At 44.4% G+C, this 22,204-nt stretch overlaps 1 protein-coding gene across 1 annotated transcript in view; it reads right to left on the reverse strand.

Annotated features, from left to right (window-relative positions):
- Positions 1–3,861: 3,861 nt before the first annotated feature.
- Positions 3,862–22,204, reverse strand: part of LOC138637867 (alpha-1,4-N-acetylglucosaminyltransferase-like) — an 80,900-nt gene continuing 62,557 nt past the window's right edge. Inside the window, exon 2 of the mRNA XM_069726795.1 lies at positions 3,862–4,449. Coding sequence (XP_069582896.1) covers positions 3,862–4,449 — 588 coding nt within the window. The remainder of the gene's footprint in view (positions 4,450–22,204) is intronic.

Below are 22,204 nucleotides of genomic sequence, written 5' to 3' on the forward strand. Positions count from 1 at the left end.
CTAGAAATAGGAGGAAACCAATATGGCTAAATAGAGCTGTAAGGGGCGCAATAAGTGACAAAAAGAAAGCATTTAGAGAATTAAAGGAAGTAGGTAGTGATGAGGCATTAAATAAATACAGAAAATTAAATAAATTCTGTAAAAAGCAAATCAAGGCAGCAAAGATTGAGACAGAGAGACGCATTGCCAGAGAGAGTAAAAATAATCCTAAAATATTCTTTAACTACATAAATAGTAAGAAACTAAAAAATGATAGTGTTGGCCCCCTTAAAAATAGTCTGGGTGAATTGGTGGATGAGGATGAGGAAAAAGCCAATATGCTAAATGACTTTTTTTCATCAGTATTTACACAAGAAAATCCCATGGCAGACAAAATGGCTAGTGAAAGAAATTCTCCATTAAATGTCACCTGCTTAACCCAGCAGGAAGTGCGGCGGCGTCTAAAAATCACTAAAATTGACAAATCTCCGGGCCCGGATAGGATACACCCTCGAGTACTGCAGGAATTAAGTACAGTCATTGATGGACCATTATTTTTAATCTTTAAAGAGTCCATAATAACAGGGTCTGTACCACAGGACTGGCATATAGCAAATGTGGTGCCAATATTCAAAAAGGGGACAAAAACTGAACTCGGAAATTATAGGCCAGTAAGCTTAACCTCTACTGTGGGTAAAATCCTGGAGGGCATTCTAAGGGATGCTATACTGGAGTATCTGAAGAGGAATAACCTCATGACCCAGTATCAGCACGGGTTTACTAGGGACCGTTCATGTCAGACTAATTTGATCAGTTTCTATGAAGAGGTAAGTTCCGGATTGGACCAAGGGAACCCAGTGGATGTAGTGTATATGGACTTTTCAAAAGCTTTTGATACGGTGCCACACAAAAGTTTGATACATAAAATGAGAATAATGGGGATAGGGGAAAATATGTGCAAGTGGGTTGAGAGCTGGCTCAGGGATAGGAAACAAAGGGTGTTTATTAATGGAGCACACTCGGACTGGGTAGCGGTTAGCAGTGGGGTACCACAGGGGTCAGTATTGGGTCCTCTTCTTTTTAACATATTTATTAATGACCTTGTAGGGGGCATTCAGAGTAGAATTTCAATATTTGCAGATGACACTAAACTCTGGAGGGTAATCAATACAGAGGAGGACAATTTTATATTACAGGATGATTTATGTAAACTAGAAGCTTGGGCTGATAAATGGCAAATGAGGTTTAATGGGGATAAATGTAAGGTCATGCACTTGGGTAGAAGTAATAAGATGTATAATTATGTGCTTAATTCTAAAACTCTGGGCAAAACCGTCAATGAAAAAGACCTGGGTGTATGGGTGGATGACAAACTCATATTCAGAGGCCAGTGTCAGGCAGCTGCTACAAAGGCAAATAAAATAATGGGATGCATTAAAAGAGGCATAGATGCTCATGAGGAGAACATAATTTTACCTCTATACAAGTCACTAGTTCGACCACACTTAGAATACTGTGCACAGTTCTGGTCTCCGGTGAATAAGAAAGACATAGCTGAACTAGAGCGGGTGCAGAGAAAAGCGACCAAGGTTATTAGAGGACTGGGGGGTCTGCAATACCAAGATAGGTTATTACACTTGGGGCTATTTAGTTTGGAAAAACGAAGACTAAGGGGTGATCTTATGTTAATGTATAAATATATGAGGGGACAGTACAAAGACCTTTCTGATGATCTTTTTAATCATAGACCTGAAACAGGGACAAGGGGGCATCCTCTGCGTTTGGAGGAAAAAAGGTTTAAGCATAACAACAGACGCAGATTCTTTACTGTAAGAGCAGTGAGACTATGGAACTCTCTGCCATATGATGTTGTAATGAGTGATTCATTACTTAAATTTAAGAGGGGACTGGATACCTTTCTGGAAAAGTATAATGTTACAGGGTATATACACTAGATTCCTTGATAGGGCGTTGATCCAGGGAACTAGTCTGATTGCCGTATGTGAAGTCGGGAAGGAATTTTTTTCCCCAATGTGGAGCTTACTCTTTGCCACATGGGTTTTTTTTGCCTTCCTCTGGATCAACATGTTAGGGCATGTTAGGTTAGGCTATGGGTTGAACTAGATGGACATATAGTCTTCCTTCAACCTTAATAACTATGTAACTATGTAACTGGCACAGGGCCCCTCATAGTACGCAAAAGTGTCGCCGCCGGTGGGAGGCGCCCCCGCCGTGCAAACACACCGCTGTACTTTGAAGGGCCCTGTGCCAGTGCCAATGCCAACGAGTGGGCCCCCCCTGCTTGCTCAGGATCACAGCATTTGCAAAGTTGAAATACTTACCTCTCCCTGCTCCACTGCCGTGACGTGGTCCACATTTCCTGGGCCCACTAAATACTTGAACCAGCCCTACCCCCCACAACTTTAGCCAAATGACCCCCAATTTCCAATGCCTAACTATTATTATAAGGTAAATTAAGATTGGCAAGCTTCAGTAACAAGAATTGATGTTTTTGCCATTAAAATGGGCACTGAAGGTGTTTTCCAGGCCCCCACTCACTGCCGATTATGCTTCCCCATTGGCTTGCATTGGGTTTCGTGTTTCGGTCGATCCCCGACTTTTTGAGAAAATTGGCCGATTTCATTCGACTCGATTTTGAGATAGTCAGGTTTCGCAAAACCCGACTCGACCCAAAAAAAGGAAAAGTCTCTCAACCCTAGTCAAAACTGTTGAATTTACTTTTCAAGAGATGTGCTTATCAGTAATAGCTGTAATGTTCATTGATAGAATGTAAGAAAGTGATGTTTGATAGGATTGACTATGAGGAGAGAACTAAGGAAAAAAGAAGGGGAACACTAGAGGGATGAGGTTGCCATGTCAGTAAATAGCAACTGATGAGACAGCATGCAACAGCAAATATATTTCCAAAAGGAGGGAGTCATGAAGGATGAGACGAAAAATGGCAAAAAAACAAGAGCGTCAGGAAGATGGCCTGTGTTTATACCTCCTACTCTCAGAATAGAAATCAGAGATTAATATTATTGGGTCTTTGAGAGAAAGAAGAAGGAAATACAGTAAATACATATATTAGTAGGTAACTTTCCCTGTTTACGACTTCAGAAGAGAGTGTATTTATCTAAAACTACCTTTATTTGAAATGATTAGCACATTGACGCATTTTAAGCTGCTTTTTTTGGTCAGTGTCACCTGAATGGTTAAATAGAGGGAGGAGGCTCATCTGTTAGTCTATGACCACCCAAGAGATTGAGAGTTTCATTGCAGTGTGAAGTCTAGTAATGACCACCATGGCTGCCCTATTAGTTCTCTTAGGCTGGGTTCACATTGCGTCAATGGTGTCAGTTAGACGGACTATGTTACACCGCGGAATAAACGCGGTGTAACGTAGTCCGTTATGGCTGCCATTGACTGCAATGTCCGACGCATTGCTGGCGCATGCCCACAATGGGCCACTAGCGCAATGCAACGTCGGTACTTGCGTTAACAGTGGCCCGTTAGCGTATGTGCTGAACGGGCTGCTGCTAATCTAGTGTGAACCCAGCCTTATAGACTCAGTCAGAAACTGTGTCTAATAGGATGCTTGAAAGGTTGTGCTGACTTACTTAATACGCTGCGTTAAAAAAAAGAGGCATGGTTCACATAAAGCATATAGTAGACTATGCTTTGGATAGTGCATTTAGGTTTGAGATAGCATAGACATAATAAATGGGAGAAGTGAGTTGTCAATTCAGATTCAATTTCTCATTTTTTAAGTGCATTTGGAAAGTGAGTGAAGTTAGGTAGTTGGCTAATATGGGTAATTCTACCATTTTTAATGTCTAGAAGCTTTAGTAAATACTTTGGGATACTTTAAAAGAATCCAGATTACACATAAGTTGCTTTACTGTTCAGAATTGCATCATAGGTGGAGGGGCAGTACTGTTGGTAGAGGTGTTCCACCAGCGTGTTAGTCCTAGGGACCATTGTTTCTTTTTCATCATTCATGTAGTTCCATAGATGAAGTGCAAATGAGTTTTTAAAGGTTGGCAATTTGCTCCATACTTCAAAATATCTTTTCCAAGATGGATATAAGATAGGATAGAATCTTTCAGGATGAAAGTAAGAGACATTTGCACACTTTGTGTGATCTATATAAATAAACTTGGGAACACCACAATGCTTGTTCACAACACGTGTGAAAACGCCAGGTCCTTGATGTCCCCATTTGCTTCCTCTATAATTCTGTACAAAGTTTTCCATAAATTCCCATGTCAGTGTGTGATATGAAGAAAGCCCAAAAACACTACTGCTGGTAGTCGAAAATGTTTCAGCAGCTAGAAAATTGTCTTCAGGAATTCGTCGAATAGAAATGACATCAGTATCCATGTAAATGCCTCCATATTTCCACATCAGTGCAAATCTGCAGGCGTCTGATTTAACATGAGTCCAGAAGACTTCTCTATGGGGGTTCACCTTTAAAAATAAAAATAATAATTGTAAGAAATGGAAAAATAATGTAATTTTTTATGCATTTTCACAATAATACTGATTCTGATCCATTTTCACTACTACGCAACATGAGTCTCCAGGTCAGTACAAATATGATAACACCAAATTTCTATTTGTTTTTATTACTTCAGTGGCTTGAATTTTTTAATGTTTAAGAAAAAAATATGGTTCATGCTGCCATTTTTCAACACCAATTTTGAATTTTTTTTTGAGTGTTTTCTTGCAACGAAATGTACCCAAAAACATGGAACACCCTATGGGTGAGCAATATGATACATTAGTAACAAGTTTTTGGAGTGTTACATACCAACAAAATGTACTCCAGATGAGGGAATAGTCTACAGGTGAGCATTATAATACCAATAAATTAAAAAAAAAAGTTTTTGGATGACTTATGAAACACTGAAATCTGCCAAAGAACATGTAAAAGTCTATGGATGAGCAATATAATACCAAGACATATTGTAAATAATTTTGGGAGGATTATATACCAACAAAATGGACTCCAGAGCACGGAATAATCTATGAATGAGCAATCTAATACCAATAAAATTTGGAACAATTTTTTTTATGCTTATATAGCAGCGAAAATCACCCAGCAATATTCAATAACCTGTGGATGAGCAATATAATACCAATAAATTTTGCAGAAGTTTTTTGAGGGTTATTTATCAAGGAAATGTACCAAGCACACATAATACTGTATGGTTGAGAAATGTAACTCAGCAACATTTTTAAACATTATTTTTATAGTTATATTTCAGAAATATTTTTCCCTGAGCATGGAAAAGTGTATGGGCAAGAAATGTGAAGAAATGAGCAAAATTTTCAAACGCTTTTTTCTAATGTTACATAAAATGAGTAATCTAATTCTGAATTATTTTTCTATCCTTTTTGTAAGTTTTAAATACTGCCGTAATACAACAATAACCTTTTTAAACTCAGTGGATAAGTCATTGAATCCATAAAATAAATGTGAATGAAAACATTTTGAAAATGTCATTGATGTACTTTTACAGTCATAAAGGCTTTTGGGAAAGTACAAAGCCAGACAGAAATTTTGAGGACGGTCATCCATAGACCCATGAAATATTGAATATTAAAAACACTTTTTGTGCTACTGTCATCTAGTGGTATAAAAAGTGTGGGCTAATCCAGGCTTTGTTCATTTTTATGACAGTGAGCCTATTTACATTGTCTGTTGACTGGCGAAAGCACCTGCCTGCTATGACCCTGCTAGCAGCACTGAAAACCCGCTCAGAAAAAAAAAATGCTAGCGGCAGGGAAGCATGACACCTCCAAGGCATAGAAAGACAGCTCATGCCAGGTGTCCAGCTTTGGAACCCAATAGTTGAAAGTTGCAGTGGAATTAGGGAATATGCTGGTTTGGTTGACCAGGTATTGCTAGACCTCCTTTGAAAACATTTCCCTCCTTGTCAAAAATGCCAGTTCATCAGGCCATGGCTGCTGGTATTTTGTCATGAAATAGGCCCTCGCTTTTGACAGTGTACCCCTGACTTTGCTGTATGTCTCCCTGGCTTCTTCTCTTTGGTTGGGCAAGGAAGCTTTTTTAGAATATTTTCCACACTGCTCTTCTATTAGAGCAACATTTTTGAAGACCTTTATACCTCAGGAAGAACAGATGAAGAAGTGGTGTACTGTCCTTCCCTGCAAAGTGGGACTGGAACCTATGTGTCATGGATGTGCGTGTTTCTTGTACTCCAGCAACAGGCATAGTCATAAACGCCCCGTGTCCTCAGCATCTCCCTGCACCATCATCAGCACTTCTACTTCCCCATTCCTTAATGCACGCCTTAATCATTTTGTAATTGCTAGGTCACTTTTATAGATTACAGAAACTTTCACAGGCCACGTGTATGTCTGAGAAATGGAAGCCTATAATTTTTTTTAAAGCTTTTTAGCAGTTTAAGAGAGCATAGAAATTTACTCCATACTACGAAAGAGTGTATGGCTAAGAAATGTAGCCCAGGAAATTGTTTCAATGATTTTTGGATGTGTAACACAAAAATGGACCTCAAAGCTTGTAATACTTGATGGATCAAAATGTATTCAATTTTTTTAGCCCTCAGAAAAAAAAACTGCAGCTACATATTTTCAAAATTTTCTTAAAATTTCAGCTTTTTTCACAAAAAATGCAAGTCATATCAAAGAAATGTTACCACTATCATGAAGTACAATATGTCACGAGAAATCCTTCTCATAATCACTGGAATCCATTGTAGCGTTCCAGAGTTATTACCTCATAAGGGGACAATGGTCAGAATTGTAAAAATTGGCCCGGTCATTAACATGCAAACCACCCTCGGGAGTAAAGGGGTTAAAACACACATGTATTGTGATGTAGTACATAATAGGAAAACATGTGGTGCAATCACATGGTATGTATAGTAGTACAAAAAAATGTTTTATTAAATCACATGACTTTTGTATAAAGCTATATATTATGTCCAAAACATATATGATGATATATATGTAAAAAATTATCAAAAATTGGGCATAAATACAACCATGCTTCCCAGCCAATATATCTAATATATAATTGCCTAGAATACTACTTCCTGCAATTTGTGCCAACTTCCGTGGCTTTGTCCGGAGCTAATGTCCGGAGCTAATGTCCGGAGATAAGTGACGTCAACAGTGTCCAGTGTCTGATTGGTTGCCGCCTGCTGCGTGCGACCAATCAGAAACGTGCCGTACTGTGACACACTCCGCCCGCCATTTTGGTGTGATTTTTGAATTTTTACCTCACAGCAAGTTTCTACTGCGTGGAGGCGGGCCCAGTGACGTTGCTCTTCAAGCTCCTGCCGAATTTCGTCAAAAAAATGATAATACCATTTACCAAAACTATATATATTTAGTTGTGAAGTGGTTCAGTGACATTTTCACACCAATTTTGAACTTTTGTTTGGTGTTTTCTCCATATACTGCCTATTATTCACTGACTGTTATACTGAGAGACTGCCGTTTATTAACCTCTTCTTTGCCACATTGGGTATATTGCTCTATTATTTGCCACATAAGGACATTGTCCATTATTGCCCAGCAATTTCTCTGCAATATAAACTGCCTATTTATTAATATCTGCATTCCTGCAAAGAACTATTGCCTATTATTAACTGGCTATTTTCCTACTACCTGACACTGCCCACAACACGCAAAGTTGTCGTCTGATGTCTTTCATCCCTCCCCTCATAAGCATGTTCATGGATCCTGTGTAACTGTATCTTAAATAACAAGAATTGTCAAGAGCTGGTGAGTGCAGCCATTTTTTGTTCTTTCTTACTATTATTTATTAATTGTATTATTCTTACATTTGAATACATAAAGTATATATGGATTCTAGACTCCCGATTCTTTAGAATCGGGCTGCCATCTAGTTCGTTATAAAACAGTACCAACTGCTTGTGTAGATTTTTAGCTAGATGCTGAAGAAAAAAATGGGGTGAGTATATATCCCATGCTGTAATGCCTAAATACAAGAATGGATTTTGCTCAAATGTAGAATTTCCATTTACATAAAACCATTATATTGCCAGCCAGTGGCATATATGGAGAAGTGTTTAATAATTATTCCTAGAGAGCAATTCCCACTACACCTTTGAGAAGAAAACTTATTTATATGTGAGAAGTGAAAAATGACAGGCATTGGTATTATTTAGATCAAATTAATGAATCATATTGACAAAAAAGCAAAGGTGCATCTCAAAACAAAAACATCATATAGAGAGCAAAGTACACATATTGTAAAGATGTTTTACTACTGCAAGGCAAATATCACATCAAACATATAAATTAATGGGCAGATATAATATTTACCACTAGGGTTGAGCGACCTTGACCTTTTTAGAGTCGAGCCGTGTTTCGCGAAACCCGACTATCTTAGAAATCGAGTCAAGTGGAATCGGCCGATTATCGCGAAAAGTCGGGTATCGCCCGAAACACGAAACCCAATGCAAGTCAATGGGGGAGCATAGTCGGCAGTGAGTGGAGGCCAGGAAAACACCTACACTGCCCATTTTAATGGCAAAAACATCCATTCTTGTTAAAGAAGCTTGTCAATCGTAATTTACCTTATAATAATTGGAAGGCATTTGAAATTGGGGGTCATTTGGCTAAAGTTGTGGGGGGTAGGGCTGGTTCAAGTAATTAGTGGGCCCAGTAAATCTGGACCACGTCACGGCAGTGGAGCAGGGAGAGGTAAGTATTTCAACTTTGCAAGTGCTGTGATCCTGAGCAAGCAGGGGGGGCCCACTCGTTGGCATTGGCACTGGCACAGGGCCCCTCAAAGTACAGCGGTGTGTTTGCATGGCGGGGGCGCCTCCCACCGGCAGCAACACTTTTGCGTACTATGAGAGGCCCTGTGCCAGTGACGTCGCCAACTAGTATTCCTCCCCCCACCTGATGAAGGAACCTGCACTTTCATCTGCACCTTCCTCTTTGTCCCCGTGTAAGGTGGTATGGTATGCGGGAAGAGGAACCTGACTTTCAGCAGGGTCACAATCTTGCTGTGTAGCGTGCACGGGGAATTTTGCGTTATGGGTCAATGTACCAGCAGACTCATCTATCACTGGCTGGGCAATGGGCAGGATGAGGAGGAAACACAGATATAGGCCCAAAGAATAAAGTTGGCTAAATGCAGTTCAAAATTGGTAACACAGGACTAACCAGGGGGCATTGCAGTGGAGGACAACTGGAATGAGAGGCTGACACAGAGAGTAGGCCCAAATCAGTAAGTAGTCGAAATGCAGTTCAAAATTGGCAACCGTAGTAAACAGGCGGCACAGCTTTGTTCAGTGGAGGAGAACAGCAAGGAGTGGCAGACACCGATAGTAGGCCCCAACCCAACTAGTAGGCCAAATGCAGTCTAACATTAACAACTACTTAACGAGAGCCTGAAAATGGAATTTCAGGACAGGAAACCAGGAGAACAGCAAGGAGTGGCAGACACCGATAGTAGGCCCCAAACCAACTAGTACGCCAAATGCAGTTGTTCCGTTTAACCACAATTTAATGAGAGCCTGAAGATAGAAGTTCAGGAAAGGCAACCTGGAGAACACCTTGGAGTGTAACACACCATCTCTCTACACCCCATACCCAATTTGTAGTCCTAATGCAGCGTAGTTTCCAACAATTACTAAAAGAGAGCCAGAAGATCGAAGCTCAGGAAAGGCAACCTGGAGAACACCTTGGAGTGGAACACACCATCTCTCTACACCCCATACCCAATTTGTAGGCCTAATGCAGCGTAGTTTCCAACAACTACTAAACGAGAGCATGAAGATCGAAGCATTGGCGAGGAAACCTGGGGAACACCTTGGAGTGGAACACACCATCTCTCTACACCCCATACCCAATTTGTAGGCCTAAGGCAGCGTAGTTTCCAACAACTACTAAACGAGAGCCGGAAGATCGAAGCTCAGGAAAGGCAACCTGGAGAACACCTTGGAGTGGAACACACCATCTCTCTACACCCCATACCCAATTTGTAGGCCTAATGCAGTGTAGTTTCCAAGAACTACTAAACGATAGCCGGAAGATCGAAGCTCAGGAAAGGCAACCTGGAGAACACCTTGGAGTGGAACACACCATCTCTCTACACCCCATACCCAATTTGTAGGCCTAATGCAGTGTAGTTTCCAAGAACTACTAAACGAGAGCCGGAAGATCGAAGCTGAGGAAAGGCAACCTGGAGAACACCTTGGAGTGGAACACACCATCTCTCTACACCCCATACCCAATTTGTAGGCCTAATGCAGTGTAGTTTCCAAGAACTACTAAACGAGAGCCGGAAGATCGAAGCTCAGGAAAGGCAACCTGGAGAACACCTTGGAGTGGAACACACCATCTCTCTACACCACATACCCAATTTGTAGGCCTAATGCAGTGTAGTTTCCAAGAACTACTAAACGAGAGCCGGAAGATCGAAGCTCAGGAAAGGCAACCTGGATGGAACACACCATCTCTCTACACCCCATACCCAATTTGTAGGCCTAATGCAGTGTAGTTTCCAAGAACTACTAAACGAGAGCCGGAAGATCGAAGCTCAGGAAAGGCAACCTGGAGAACACCTTGGAGTGGAACACACCATCTCTCTACACCCCATACCCAATTTGTAGGCCTAATGCAGTGTAGTTTCCAAGAACTACTAAACGAGAGCCGGGAGATCGAAGCTCAGGAAAGGCAACCTGGAGAACACCTTGGAGTGGAACACACCATCTCTCTACACCCCATACCCAATTTGTAGGCCTAATGCAGTGTAGTTTCCAAGAACTACTAAACGAGAGCCGGAAGATCGAAGCTCAGGAAAGGCAACCTGGAGAACACCTTGGAGTGGAACACACCATCTCTCTACACCCCATACCCAATTTGTAGGCCTAATGCAGTGTAGTTTCCAACAACTACTAAACGAGAGCATGAAGATCGAAGCATTGGCGAGGAAACCTGGGGAACACCTTGGAGTGGAACACACCATCTCTCTACACCCCATACCCAATTTGTAGGCCTAATGCAGCGTAGTTTCCAACAACTACTAAACGAGAGCCGGAAGATCGAAGCTCAGGAAAGGCAACCTGGAGAACACCTTGGAGTGGAACACACCATCTCTCTACACCCCATACCCAATTTGTAGGCCTAATGCAGTGTAGTTTCCAACAACTACTAAACGAGAGGCGGAAGATCGAAGCTCAGGAAAGGCAACCTGGAGAACACCTTGGAGTGGAACACACCATCTCTCTACACCCCATACCCAATTTGTAGGCCTAATGCAGTGTAGTTTCCAAGAACTACTAAACGAGAGCCGGAAGATCGAAGCTCAGGAAAGGCAACCTGGAGAACACCTTGGAGTGGAACACACCATCTCTCTACACCCCATACCCAATTTGTAGGCCTAATGCAGTGTAGTTTCCAACAACTACTAAACGAGAGCCGGAAGATCGAAGCTCAGGAAAGGCAACCTGGAGAACACCTTGGAGTGGAACACACCATCTCTCTACACCCCATAAACAATTTGTAGGCCTAATGCAGTGTAGTTTCCAACAACTACTAAACGAGAGCATGAAGATCGAAGCATTGGCGAGGAAACCTGGGGAACACCTTGGAGTGGAACACACCATCTCTCTACACCCCATACCCAATTTGTAGGCCTAATGCAGCGTAGTTTCCAACAACTACTAAACGAGAGCCGGAAGATCGAAGCTCAGGAAAGGCAACCTGGAGAACACCTTGGAGTGGAACACACCATCTCTCTACACCCCATACCCAATTTGTAGGCCTAATGCAGTGTAGTTTCCAACAACTACTAAACGAGAGGCGGAAGATCGAAGCTCAGGAAAGGCAACCTGGAGAACACCTTGGAGTGGAACACACCATCTCTCTACACCCCATACCCAATTTGTAGGCCTAATGCAGTGTAGTTTCCAAGAACTACTAAACGAGAGCCGGAAGATCGAAGCTCAGGAAAGGCAACCTGGAGAACACCTTGGAGTGGAACACACCATCTCTCTACACCCCATACCCAATTTGTAGGCCTAATGCAGAGTAGTTTCCAACAACTACTAAACGAGAGCCGGAAGATCGAAGCTCAGGAAAGGCAACCTGGAGAACACCTTGGAGTGGACACACCATCTCTCTACACCCCATACCCAATTTGTAGGCCTAATGCAGTGTAGTTTCCAAGAACTACTAAACGAGAGCCGGAAGATCAGAGCTCAGGAAAGGTAACCTGGAGAACACCTTGGAGTGGAACACACCATCTCTCTACACCCCATACCCAATTTGTAGGCCTAATGCAGCGTAGTTTCCAACAACTACTAAACGAGAGCCGGAAGATCGAAGCTCAGGAAAGGCAACCTGGAGAACACCTTGGAGTGGAACACACCATCTCTCTACACCCCATACCCAATTTGTAGGCCTAATGCAGTGTAGTTTCCAAGAACTACTAAACGAGAGCCGGAAGATCGAAGCTCAGGAAAGGCAACCTGGAGAACACCTTGGAGTGGAACACACCATCTCTCTACACCCCATACCCAATTTGTAGGCCTAATGCAGTGTAGTTTCCAAGAACTACTAAACGAGAGCCGGAAGATCGAAGCTCAGGAAAGGCAACCTGGAGAACACCTTGGAGTGGAACACACCATCTCTCTACACCCCATACCCAATTTGTAGGCCTAATGCAGTGTAGTTTCCAACAACTACTAAACGAGAGCATTAAGATCGAAGCAATGGCGAGGAAACCTGGGGCACACCTTGGGGAGGCAGACACCGTTAGTAGGCCCTACCAAAGTTGTACCCCCAATGCAGTTTTAAAATTCCTAGAGGCTGAAAACAAGACTATTGATGCTCAGCTTTTTTCAAAGGAACACAGCTGAATTGATTGGCGCAGACAGACACAGGTAGTAGGACTTAACCCAAAAATGTGGCTCACTGCAGCTTAAAAAAGTTACAGGGGTACACAAGCAGCAGTACTCTGGGCAGTGGAGGACAATTTCAATAGTGGACCGCAGACAGACTTTGTACGCCTACTATTAAAAAAAGGATGCTCTATGCAATTAAAAATAGGTTCCAGGGGTCCACGGGCAGCAGTGGTGTGGTCAGTGGACGAGTATTGGAAGGAGGGACCGCAGACAGGCGTAGTAGGCCTAACATAACAAAATTAGACTGTAGACACTGTAAAATTGGTTCCAGGGGTACTGTTATGGCCGGCAATCAGGCAACACAGCGTGCAGTAATCAGCGCACATACAGAGATCTGGCAATAACCAAAAACAATAGGACGAGCTCTGAGACGTGGAATCTCTGTAGACTGCAGTACCTGATCTATCCTCACACAACTATAAGCAGCAGTGGATTGCGCCTATCACTACCTATGCAACTCGGCACTGCCTGAGGAGCTGACTAGCCTGAAGATAGAAATACAAGCCTGACTTACCTCAGAGAAATACCCCAAAGGAATAGGCAGCCCCCCACATATAATGACTGTTAGCAAGATGAAAAGACAAACGTAGGAATGAAATAGATTCAGCAAAGTGACGCCCGATATTCTAGACAGAGCAAGGATAGCAAAGAGAACTATGCAGTCTACAAAAAACCCTAAAACGAAAACCACGCAAAGGGGCAAAAAGACCCACCGTGCCGAACTAACAGCACGGCGGTGCACCCCTTTGCTTCTCAGAGCTTCCAGCAAAAGTTAATAGCAAGCTGGACAGAAAAAACAGAAAACAAACTAGAAGCACTTATTCAGCAGAGCAGCAGGCCCAAGGAAAGATGCAGTAGCTCAGATCCAACACTGGAACATTGACAAGGAGCAAGGAAGACAGACTCAGGTGGAGCTAAATAGCAAGGCAGCCAACGAGCTCACCAAAACACCTGAGGGAGGAAGCCCAGAGACTGCAATACCACTTGTGACCACAGAAGTGAACTCAGCCACAGAATTCACAACAGTACCCCCCCCTTGAGGAGGGGTCACCGAACCCTCACCAGAACCCCCAGGCCGACCAGGATGAGCCACATGAAAGGCACGAACAAGATCTGGGGCATGGACATCAGAGGCAAAAACCCAGGAATTATCTTCCTGAGCATAACCCTTCCATTTGACCAGATACTGGAGTTTCCGTCTAGAGACACGAGAATCCAAAATCTTCTCCACAATATACTCCAATTCCCCCTCCACCAAAACAGGGGCAGGAGGCTCCACAGATGGAACCATAGGTGCCACGTATCTCCTCAACAACGACCTATGGAATACATTATGTATGGAAAAGGAGTCTGGGAGGGTCAGACGAAAAGACACCGGATTGAGAATCTCAGAAATCCTATACGGACCAATAAAACGAGGTTTAAATTTAGGAGAGGAAACCTTCATAGGAATATGACGAGAAGATAACCAAACCAGATCCCCAACACGAAGTCGGGGTCCCACACGGCGTCTGCGATTAGCGAAAAGCTGAGCCTTCTCCTGGGACAAGGTCAAATTGTCCACTACCTGAGTCCAGATCTGCTGCAACCTGTCCACCACAGAATCCACACCAGGACAGTCCGAAGACTCAACCTGTCCTGAAGAGAAACGAGGATGGAACCCAGAATTGCAGAAAAATGGAGAGACCAAGGTAGCCGAGCTGGCCCGATTATTAAGGGCGAACTCAGCCAACGGCAAAAATGACACCCAATCATCCTGGTCAGCGGAAACAAAACATCTCAGATATGTTTCCAAGGTCTGATTGGTTCGTTCGGTCTGGCCATTAGTCTGAGGATGGAAGGCCGAGGAGAAAGATAGGTCAATGCCCATCCTACCACAAAAGGCTCGCCAGAACCTCGAGACAAACTGGGAACCTCTGTCAGAAACAATATTCTCAGGAATGCCATGTAAACGAACCACATGCTGGAAGAACAAAGGCACCAAATCAGAGGAGGAAGGCAATTTAACCAAGGGCACCAGATGGACCATTTTAGAAAAGCGATCACAGACCACCCAAATGACCGACATTTTTTGAGAAACGGGAAGGTCAGAAATGAAATCCATCGAAATATGTGTCCAAGGCCTCTTCGGGACCGGCCAGGGCAAAAGCAACCCACTGGCACGTGAACAGCAGGGCTTAGCCCTAGCACAAATTCCACAGGACTGCACAAAAGCACGCACATCCCGGGACAGAGATGGCCACCAGAAGGATCTAGCAACCAACTCCCTGGTACCAAAGATTCCTGGATGACCGGCCAGCACCGAACAATGAAGTTCAGAGATAACTTTACTAGTCCACCTATCAGGGACGAACAGTTTCTCGGCCGGACAACGATCAGGTTTATTAGCCTGAAATTTCTGCAACACTCTCCGCAAATCAGGGGAGATGGCAGACACAATGTCTCCTTCCTTGAGGATACTCGCCGGCTCAGATAACCCCGGAGAGTCGGGCACAAAACTCCTAGACAGAGCATCCGCCTTCACATTTTTAGAGCCCGGAAGGTATGAAATCACAAAATCAAAACGAGCAAAAAATAACGACCAACGGGCCTGTCTAGGATTCAAGCGCTTGGCAGACTCAAGATAAGTAAGGTTCTTATGATCAGTCAATACCACCACGCGATGCTTAGCACCCTCAAGCCAATGACGCCACTCCTCGAATGCCCACTTCATGGCCAGCAACTCTCGGTTGCCCACATCATAATTACGCTCAGCAGCAGAAAATTTCCTGGAAAAGAAAGCACATGGTTTGAACACTGAGCAACCAGAACCTCTCTGTGACAAAACCGCCCCTGCACCAATCTCAGAAGCATCAACCTCGACCTGGAACGGAAGAGAAACATCAGGTTGACACAACACAGGGGCACAGCAAAAACGACGCTTCAACTCCTGAAAAGCTTCCACGGCAGCAGAAGACCAATTAACCAAATCAGCACCCTTCTTGGTCAAATCGGTCAATGGTCTGGCAATGCTAGAAAAATTACAGATGAAGCGACGATAAAAATTAGCAAAGCCCAGGAATTTCTGCAGACTTTTTAGAGATGTCGGCTGAGTCCAATCCTGGATGGCCTGAACCTTAACCGGATCCATCTCGATAGTAGAAGGGGAAAAGATGAACCTCAAAAATGAAACTTTCTGCACACCGAAGAGACACTTTGATCCCTTCACGAACAAGGAATTAGCACGCAGTACCTGGAAAACCATTCTGACTTGCTTCACATGAGACTCCCAATCATCCGAGAAGATCAAAATGTCATCCAAGTAAACAATCAAGAATTTATCCAGATACTCACGGAAAATGTCATGCATAAAAGACTGAAAAACAGATGGGGCATTGGCAAGTCCGAACGGCATCACCAGATACTCAAAATGACCCTCGGGCGTATTAAATGCCGTTTTCCATTCATCTCCCTGCCTGATTCTCACCAGATTATACGCACCACGAAGATCAATCTTAGTAAACCAACTAGCCCCCTTAATCCGAGCAAACAAGTCAGAAATCAATGGCAAGGGATACTGAAACTTAACAGTGATCTTATTAAGAAGGCGGTAATCAATACACGGTCTTAGCGAACCATCCTTCTTGGCTACAAAAAAGAACCCTGCTCCCAATGGTGACGACGATGGGCGAATATGTCCCTTCTCCAGGGACTCCTTCACATAACTGCGCATAGCGGTGTGTTCAGGTACGGACAAATTAAATAAACGACCCTTAGGGAATTTACTACCAGGCATCAAATCGATAGCACAATCACAATTCCTATGCGGAGGTAGGGCATCAGACTTGGACTCTTCAAATACATCCTGAAAGTCCGACAAGAACTCTGGGATGTCAGAAGGAATGGATGACGAAATAGACAAAAATGGAACATCACCATGTACTCCCTGACAACCCCAGCTGGTTACCGACATAGAGTTCCAATCCAATACTGGATTATGGGTTTGTAGCCATGGCAACCCCAACACGACCACATCATGCAAATTATGCAGTACCAGAAAGCGAATAACTTCCTGATGTGCAGGAGCCATGCACATGGTCAGCTGGGCCCAGTACTGAGGCTTATTCTTGGCCAAAGGTGTAGCATCAATTCCTCTCAACGGAATAGGACACCGCAAAGGCTCCAAGAAAAATCCACAACGTTTAGCATAATCCAAATCCATCAGATTCAGGGCAGCGCCTGAATCCACAAACGCCATGACAGAATACGATGACAAAGAGCACATTAAGGTAATGGACAAAAGGAATTTGGGCTGTACAGTACCAATAACGGCAGAGCTATCGAACCGCCTAGTGCGTTTAGGACAATTAGAAATAGCATGAGTAGAATCACCACAATAGAAACACAGTCTGTTCAGACGTCTGTGTTCTTGCCGTTCTACTTTAGTCATAGTCCTGTCGCACTGCATAGGCTCAGGTTTACTCTCAGACAATACCGCCAGATGGTGCACAGATTTACGCTCGCGCAAGCGACGACCGATCTGAATGGCCAAGGACATAGACTCATTCAAACCAGCAGGCATAGGAAATCCCACCATTACATCCTTAAGAGCTTCAGAGAGACCCTTTCTGAACAAAGCCGCTAGTGCAGATTCATTCCACAGAGTGAGTACTGACCACTTCCTAAATTTCTGACAATATACTTCTACATCATCCTGACCCTGGCATAAAGCCAGCAGATTTTTCTCAGCCTGATCCACTGAATTAGGCTCATCGTAAAGCAATCCCAGCGCCTGGAAAAATGCATCAACATTACTCAATGCAGAATCTCCTGGTGCAAGAGAAAACGCCCAGTCCTGTGGGTCGCCGCGCAAAAAAGAAATAATAATCAAAACCTGTTGAATAGGATTACCAGAAGAATGAGGTTTCAAGGCCAAAAATAGCTTACAATTATTTCTGAAGCTCAGGAACTTAGTTCTGTCACCAAAAAACAAATCAGGAATCGGAATTCTTGGTTCTAGCATCGATTTCTGATCAATAGTATCTTGAATCTTTTGTACATTTACAACGAGATTATCCATTGAGGAGCACAGAGCCTGAATATCCATGTCCACAGCTGTGTCCTGAAGCACTCTAATGTCTAGGGGAAAAAAAAGACTGAAGACAGAGCTAAGAAAAAAAAATGATGTCAGGATTTCTTTTTTCCCTCTATTGGGAATCATTGGTGTGGCTCCTTGTACTGTTATGGCCGGCAATCAGGCAACACAGCGTGCAGTAATCAGCGCACATACAGAGATCTGGCAATAACCAAAAACAATAGGACGAGCTCTGAGACGTGGAATCTCTGTAGACTGCAGTACCTGATCTATCCTCACACAACTATAAGCAGCAGTGGATTGCGCCTATCACTACCTATGCAACTCGGCACTGCCTGAGGAGCTGACTAGCCTGAAGATAGAAATACAAGCCTGACTTACCTCAGAGAAATACCCCAAAGGAATAGGCAGCCCCCCACATATAATGACTGTTAGCAAGATGAAAAGACAAACGTAGGAATGAAATAGATTCAGCAAAGTGAGGCCCGATATTCTAGACAGAGCGAGGATAGCAAAGAGAACTATGCAGTCTACAAAAAACCCTAAAACGAAAACCACGCAAAGGGGCAAAAAGACCCACCGTGCCGAACTAACAGCACGGCGGTGCACCCCTTTGCTTCTCAGAGCTTCCAGCAAAAGTTAATAGCAAGCTGGACAGAAAAAACAGAAAACAAACTAGAAGCACTTATCTAGCAGAGCAGCAGGCCCAAGGAAAGATGCAGTAGCTCAGATCCAACACTGGAACATTGACAAGGAGCAAGGAAGACAGACTCAGGTGGAGCTAAATAGCAAGGCAGCCAACGAGCTCACCAAAACACCTGAGGGAGGAAGCCCAGAGACTGCAATACCACTTGTGACCACAGAAGTGAACTCAGCCACAGAATTCACAACAGGGTACACGGGCAGCAGTGGTGTGGTCAGCGGAGGAAAATTGGAATTAGGGACTGCAGACAGACTTTGTAGGCTGTCCCCTGTGGACCATGCATCCAACACATTAACCCAGTGCGCCGTAATGGACACGTAACTTTTTGTGGACATGCCTACTGGTCCATGCGTCTCTTGTCAGGTGCACCTTTCTACTGTTTGATTGCCTGAGTGCTATGACAATGCAGACATTTTCATGTCGGTGGAGGGCTGGGATGGCTTTTCTCGCAAAAGAAATGTCGACTGGGTAGCTTGAACCGTTGCACAGCGTAGTTCATCTGGGCTTTCTAAATATAAAACAAAGAAAAAAAGGAGGCTACATGCACTTTCAGCTGGGTTCCAGGGGTACACGGCCAGCATTGGTCTGGTCAGTGGAGAACTATTGGAAGGAGTGACCGCAAACAGGCATCGAAGGCCTAACATAATAACACATTGCTGTTGGCAATTTTAAATTGGTTCCAGGGGAACACGGGCAGCAGTGGCCTGGTCAGTGTAGTAGTAGTAGAAAGAACGGACCGCAGACAGGCATCGAAGGCCTAAAATAAAAAAATTGGGCTGGCTGTAGGCAATTTTAAATTGGTTCCAGGGGTACACGGGCAGCAGTGGTGTGGTCAGTGGAGGCCTAGTGGAAGGAGTGACCGCAGACAGGCATCGAAGGCCTAAAATAATAACACATGGCTGTAGGCAATTTTAAATTGGTTCCAGGGGTACACGGGCAGCAGTGGTGTGGTCAGTGGAGGCCTAGTGGAAGGAGTGACCGCAGACAGGCATCGAAGGCCTAAAATAATAACACATGGCTGTAGGCAATTTTAAATTGGGTCCATGGGTTAAACGGGCAGCAGTGGTGTGGTCAGTGGAGGCATATTGTAAGGAGTGACCGCAGACAGGCATCGAAGGCCTAAAATAATAACACATGGCTGTAGGCAATTTTAAATTGGTTCCAGGGGTACACGGGCAGCAGTGGTGTGGTCAGTGGAGGCCTAGTGGAAGGAGTGACCGCAGACAGGCATCGAAGGCCTAAAGTAAAAAAATTGGGCTGGCTGTAGGCAATTTTAAATTGGTTCCAGGGGTACACGGGCAGCAGTGGTGTGGTCAGTGGAGGCATATTGTAAGGAGTGACCGCAGACAGGCATCGAAGGCCTAAAATAATAACACATGGCTGTAGGCAATTTTAAATTGGTTCTAGGGGTACACGGGCAGCAGTGGTGTGGTCAGTGGAGGCCTAGTGGAAGGAGTGACCGCAGACAGGCATCGAAGGCCTAAAATAATAACACATGGCTGTAGGCAATTTTAAATTGGTTCCAGGGGTACACGGGCAGCAGTGGTGTGGTCAGTGGAGGCCTAGTGGAAGGAGTGACCGCAGACAGGCATCGAAGGCCTAAAATAATAACACATGGCTGTAGGCAATTTTAAATTGGTTCCAGGGGTACACGGGCAGCAGTGGTGTGGTCAGTGGAGGCATATTGTAAGGAGTGACCGCAGACAGGCATCGAAGGCCTAAAATAATAACACATGGCTGTAGGCAATTTTAAATTGGTTCCAGGGGTACACGGGCAGCAGTGGTGTGGTCAGTGGAGGCCTAGTGGAAGGAGTGACCGCAGACAGGCATCGAAGGCCTAAAATAATAACACATGGCTGTAGGCAATTTTAAATTGGTTCCAGGGGTACACGGGCAGCAGTGGTGTGGTCAGTGGAGGCATATTGTAAGGAGTGACCGCAGACAGGCATCGAAGGCCTAAAATAATAACACATGGCTGTAGGCAATTTTAAATTGGTTCCAGGGGTACACGGGCAGCAGTGGTGTGGTCAGTGGAGGCCTAGTGGAAGGAGTGACCGCAGACAGGCATCGAAGGCCTAAAGTAAAAAAATTGGGCTGGCTGTAGGCAATTTTAAATTGGTTCCAGGGGTACACGGGCAGCAGTGGTGTGGTCAGTGGAGGCATATTGTAAGGAGTGACCGCAGACAGGCATCGAAGGCCTAAAATAATAACACATGGCTGTAGGCAATTTTAAATTGGTTCTAGGGGTACACGGGCAGCAGTGGTGTGGTCAGTGGAGGCCTAGTGGAAGGAGTGACCGCAGACAGGCATCGAAGGCCTAAAATAATAACACATGGCTGTAGGCAATTTTAAATTGGTTCCAGGGGTACACGGGCAGCAGTGGTGTGGTCAGTGGAGGCCTAGTGGAAGGAGTGACCGCAGACAGGCATCGAAGGCCTAAAATAATAACACATGGCTGTAGGCAATTTTAAATTGGTTCCAGGGGTACACGGGCAGCAGTGGTGTGGTCAGTGGAGGCCTAGTGGAAGGAGTGACCGCAGACAGGCATCGAAGGCCTAAAGTAAAAAAATTGGGCTGGCTGTAGGCAATTTTAAATTGGTTCCAGGGGTACACGGGCAGCAGTGGTGTGGTCAGTGGAGGCCTAGTGGAAGGAGTGACCGCAGACAGGCATCGAAGGCCTAAAATAATAACACATGGCTGTAGGCAATTTTAAATTGGTTCCAGGGGTACACGGGCAGCAGTGGTGTGGTCAGTGGAGGCCTAGTGGAAGGAGTGACCGCAGACAGGCATCGAAGGCCTAAAATAATAACACATGGCTGTAGGCAATTTTAAATTGGTTCCAGGGGTACACGGGCAGCAGTGGTGTGGTCAGTGGAGGCCTAGTGGAAGGAGTGACCGCAGACAGGCATCGAAGGCCTAAAGTAAAAAAATTGGTCTGGCTGTAGGCAATTTTAAATTGGTTCCAGGGGTACACGGGCAGCAGTGGTGTGGTCAGTGGAGGCATATTGTAAGGAGTGACCGCAGACAGGCGTCGAAGGCCTAAAATAATAACACATGGCTGTAGGCAATTTTAAATTGGTTCCAGGGGTACACGGGCAGTAGTGGTGTGGTCAGTGGAGGCCTAGTGGAAGGAGTGACCGCAGACAGGCATCGAAGGCCTAAAGTAAAAAAATTGGGCTGGCTGTAGGCAATTTTAAATTGGTTCCAGGGGTACACGGGCAGCAGTGGTGTGGTCAGTGGAGGCATATTGTAAGGAGTGACCGCAGACAGGCATCGAAGGCCTAAAATAATAACACATGGCTGTAGGCAATTTTAAATTGGTTCCAGGGGTACACGGGCAGCAGTGGTGTGGTCAGTGGAGGCCTAGTGGAAGGAGTGACCGCAGACAGGCATCGAAGGCCTAAAGTAAAAAAATTGGGCTGGCTGTAGGCAATTTTAAATTGGTTCCAGGGGTACACGGGCAGCAGTGGTGTGGTCAGTGGAGGCATAGTGGAAGGAGTGACCGCAGAC

Source organism: Ranitomeya imitator, chromosome 5 (genome assembly GCF_032444005.1).
Source record: "Ranitomeya imitator isolate aRanImi1 chromosome 5, aRanImi1.pri, whole genome shotgun sequence".
Lineage (NCBI taxonomy): Eukaryota > Metazoa > Chordata > Amphibia > Anura > Dendrobatidae > Ranitomeya > Ranitomeya imitator.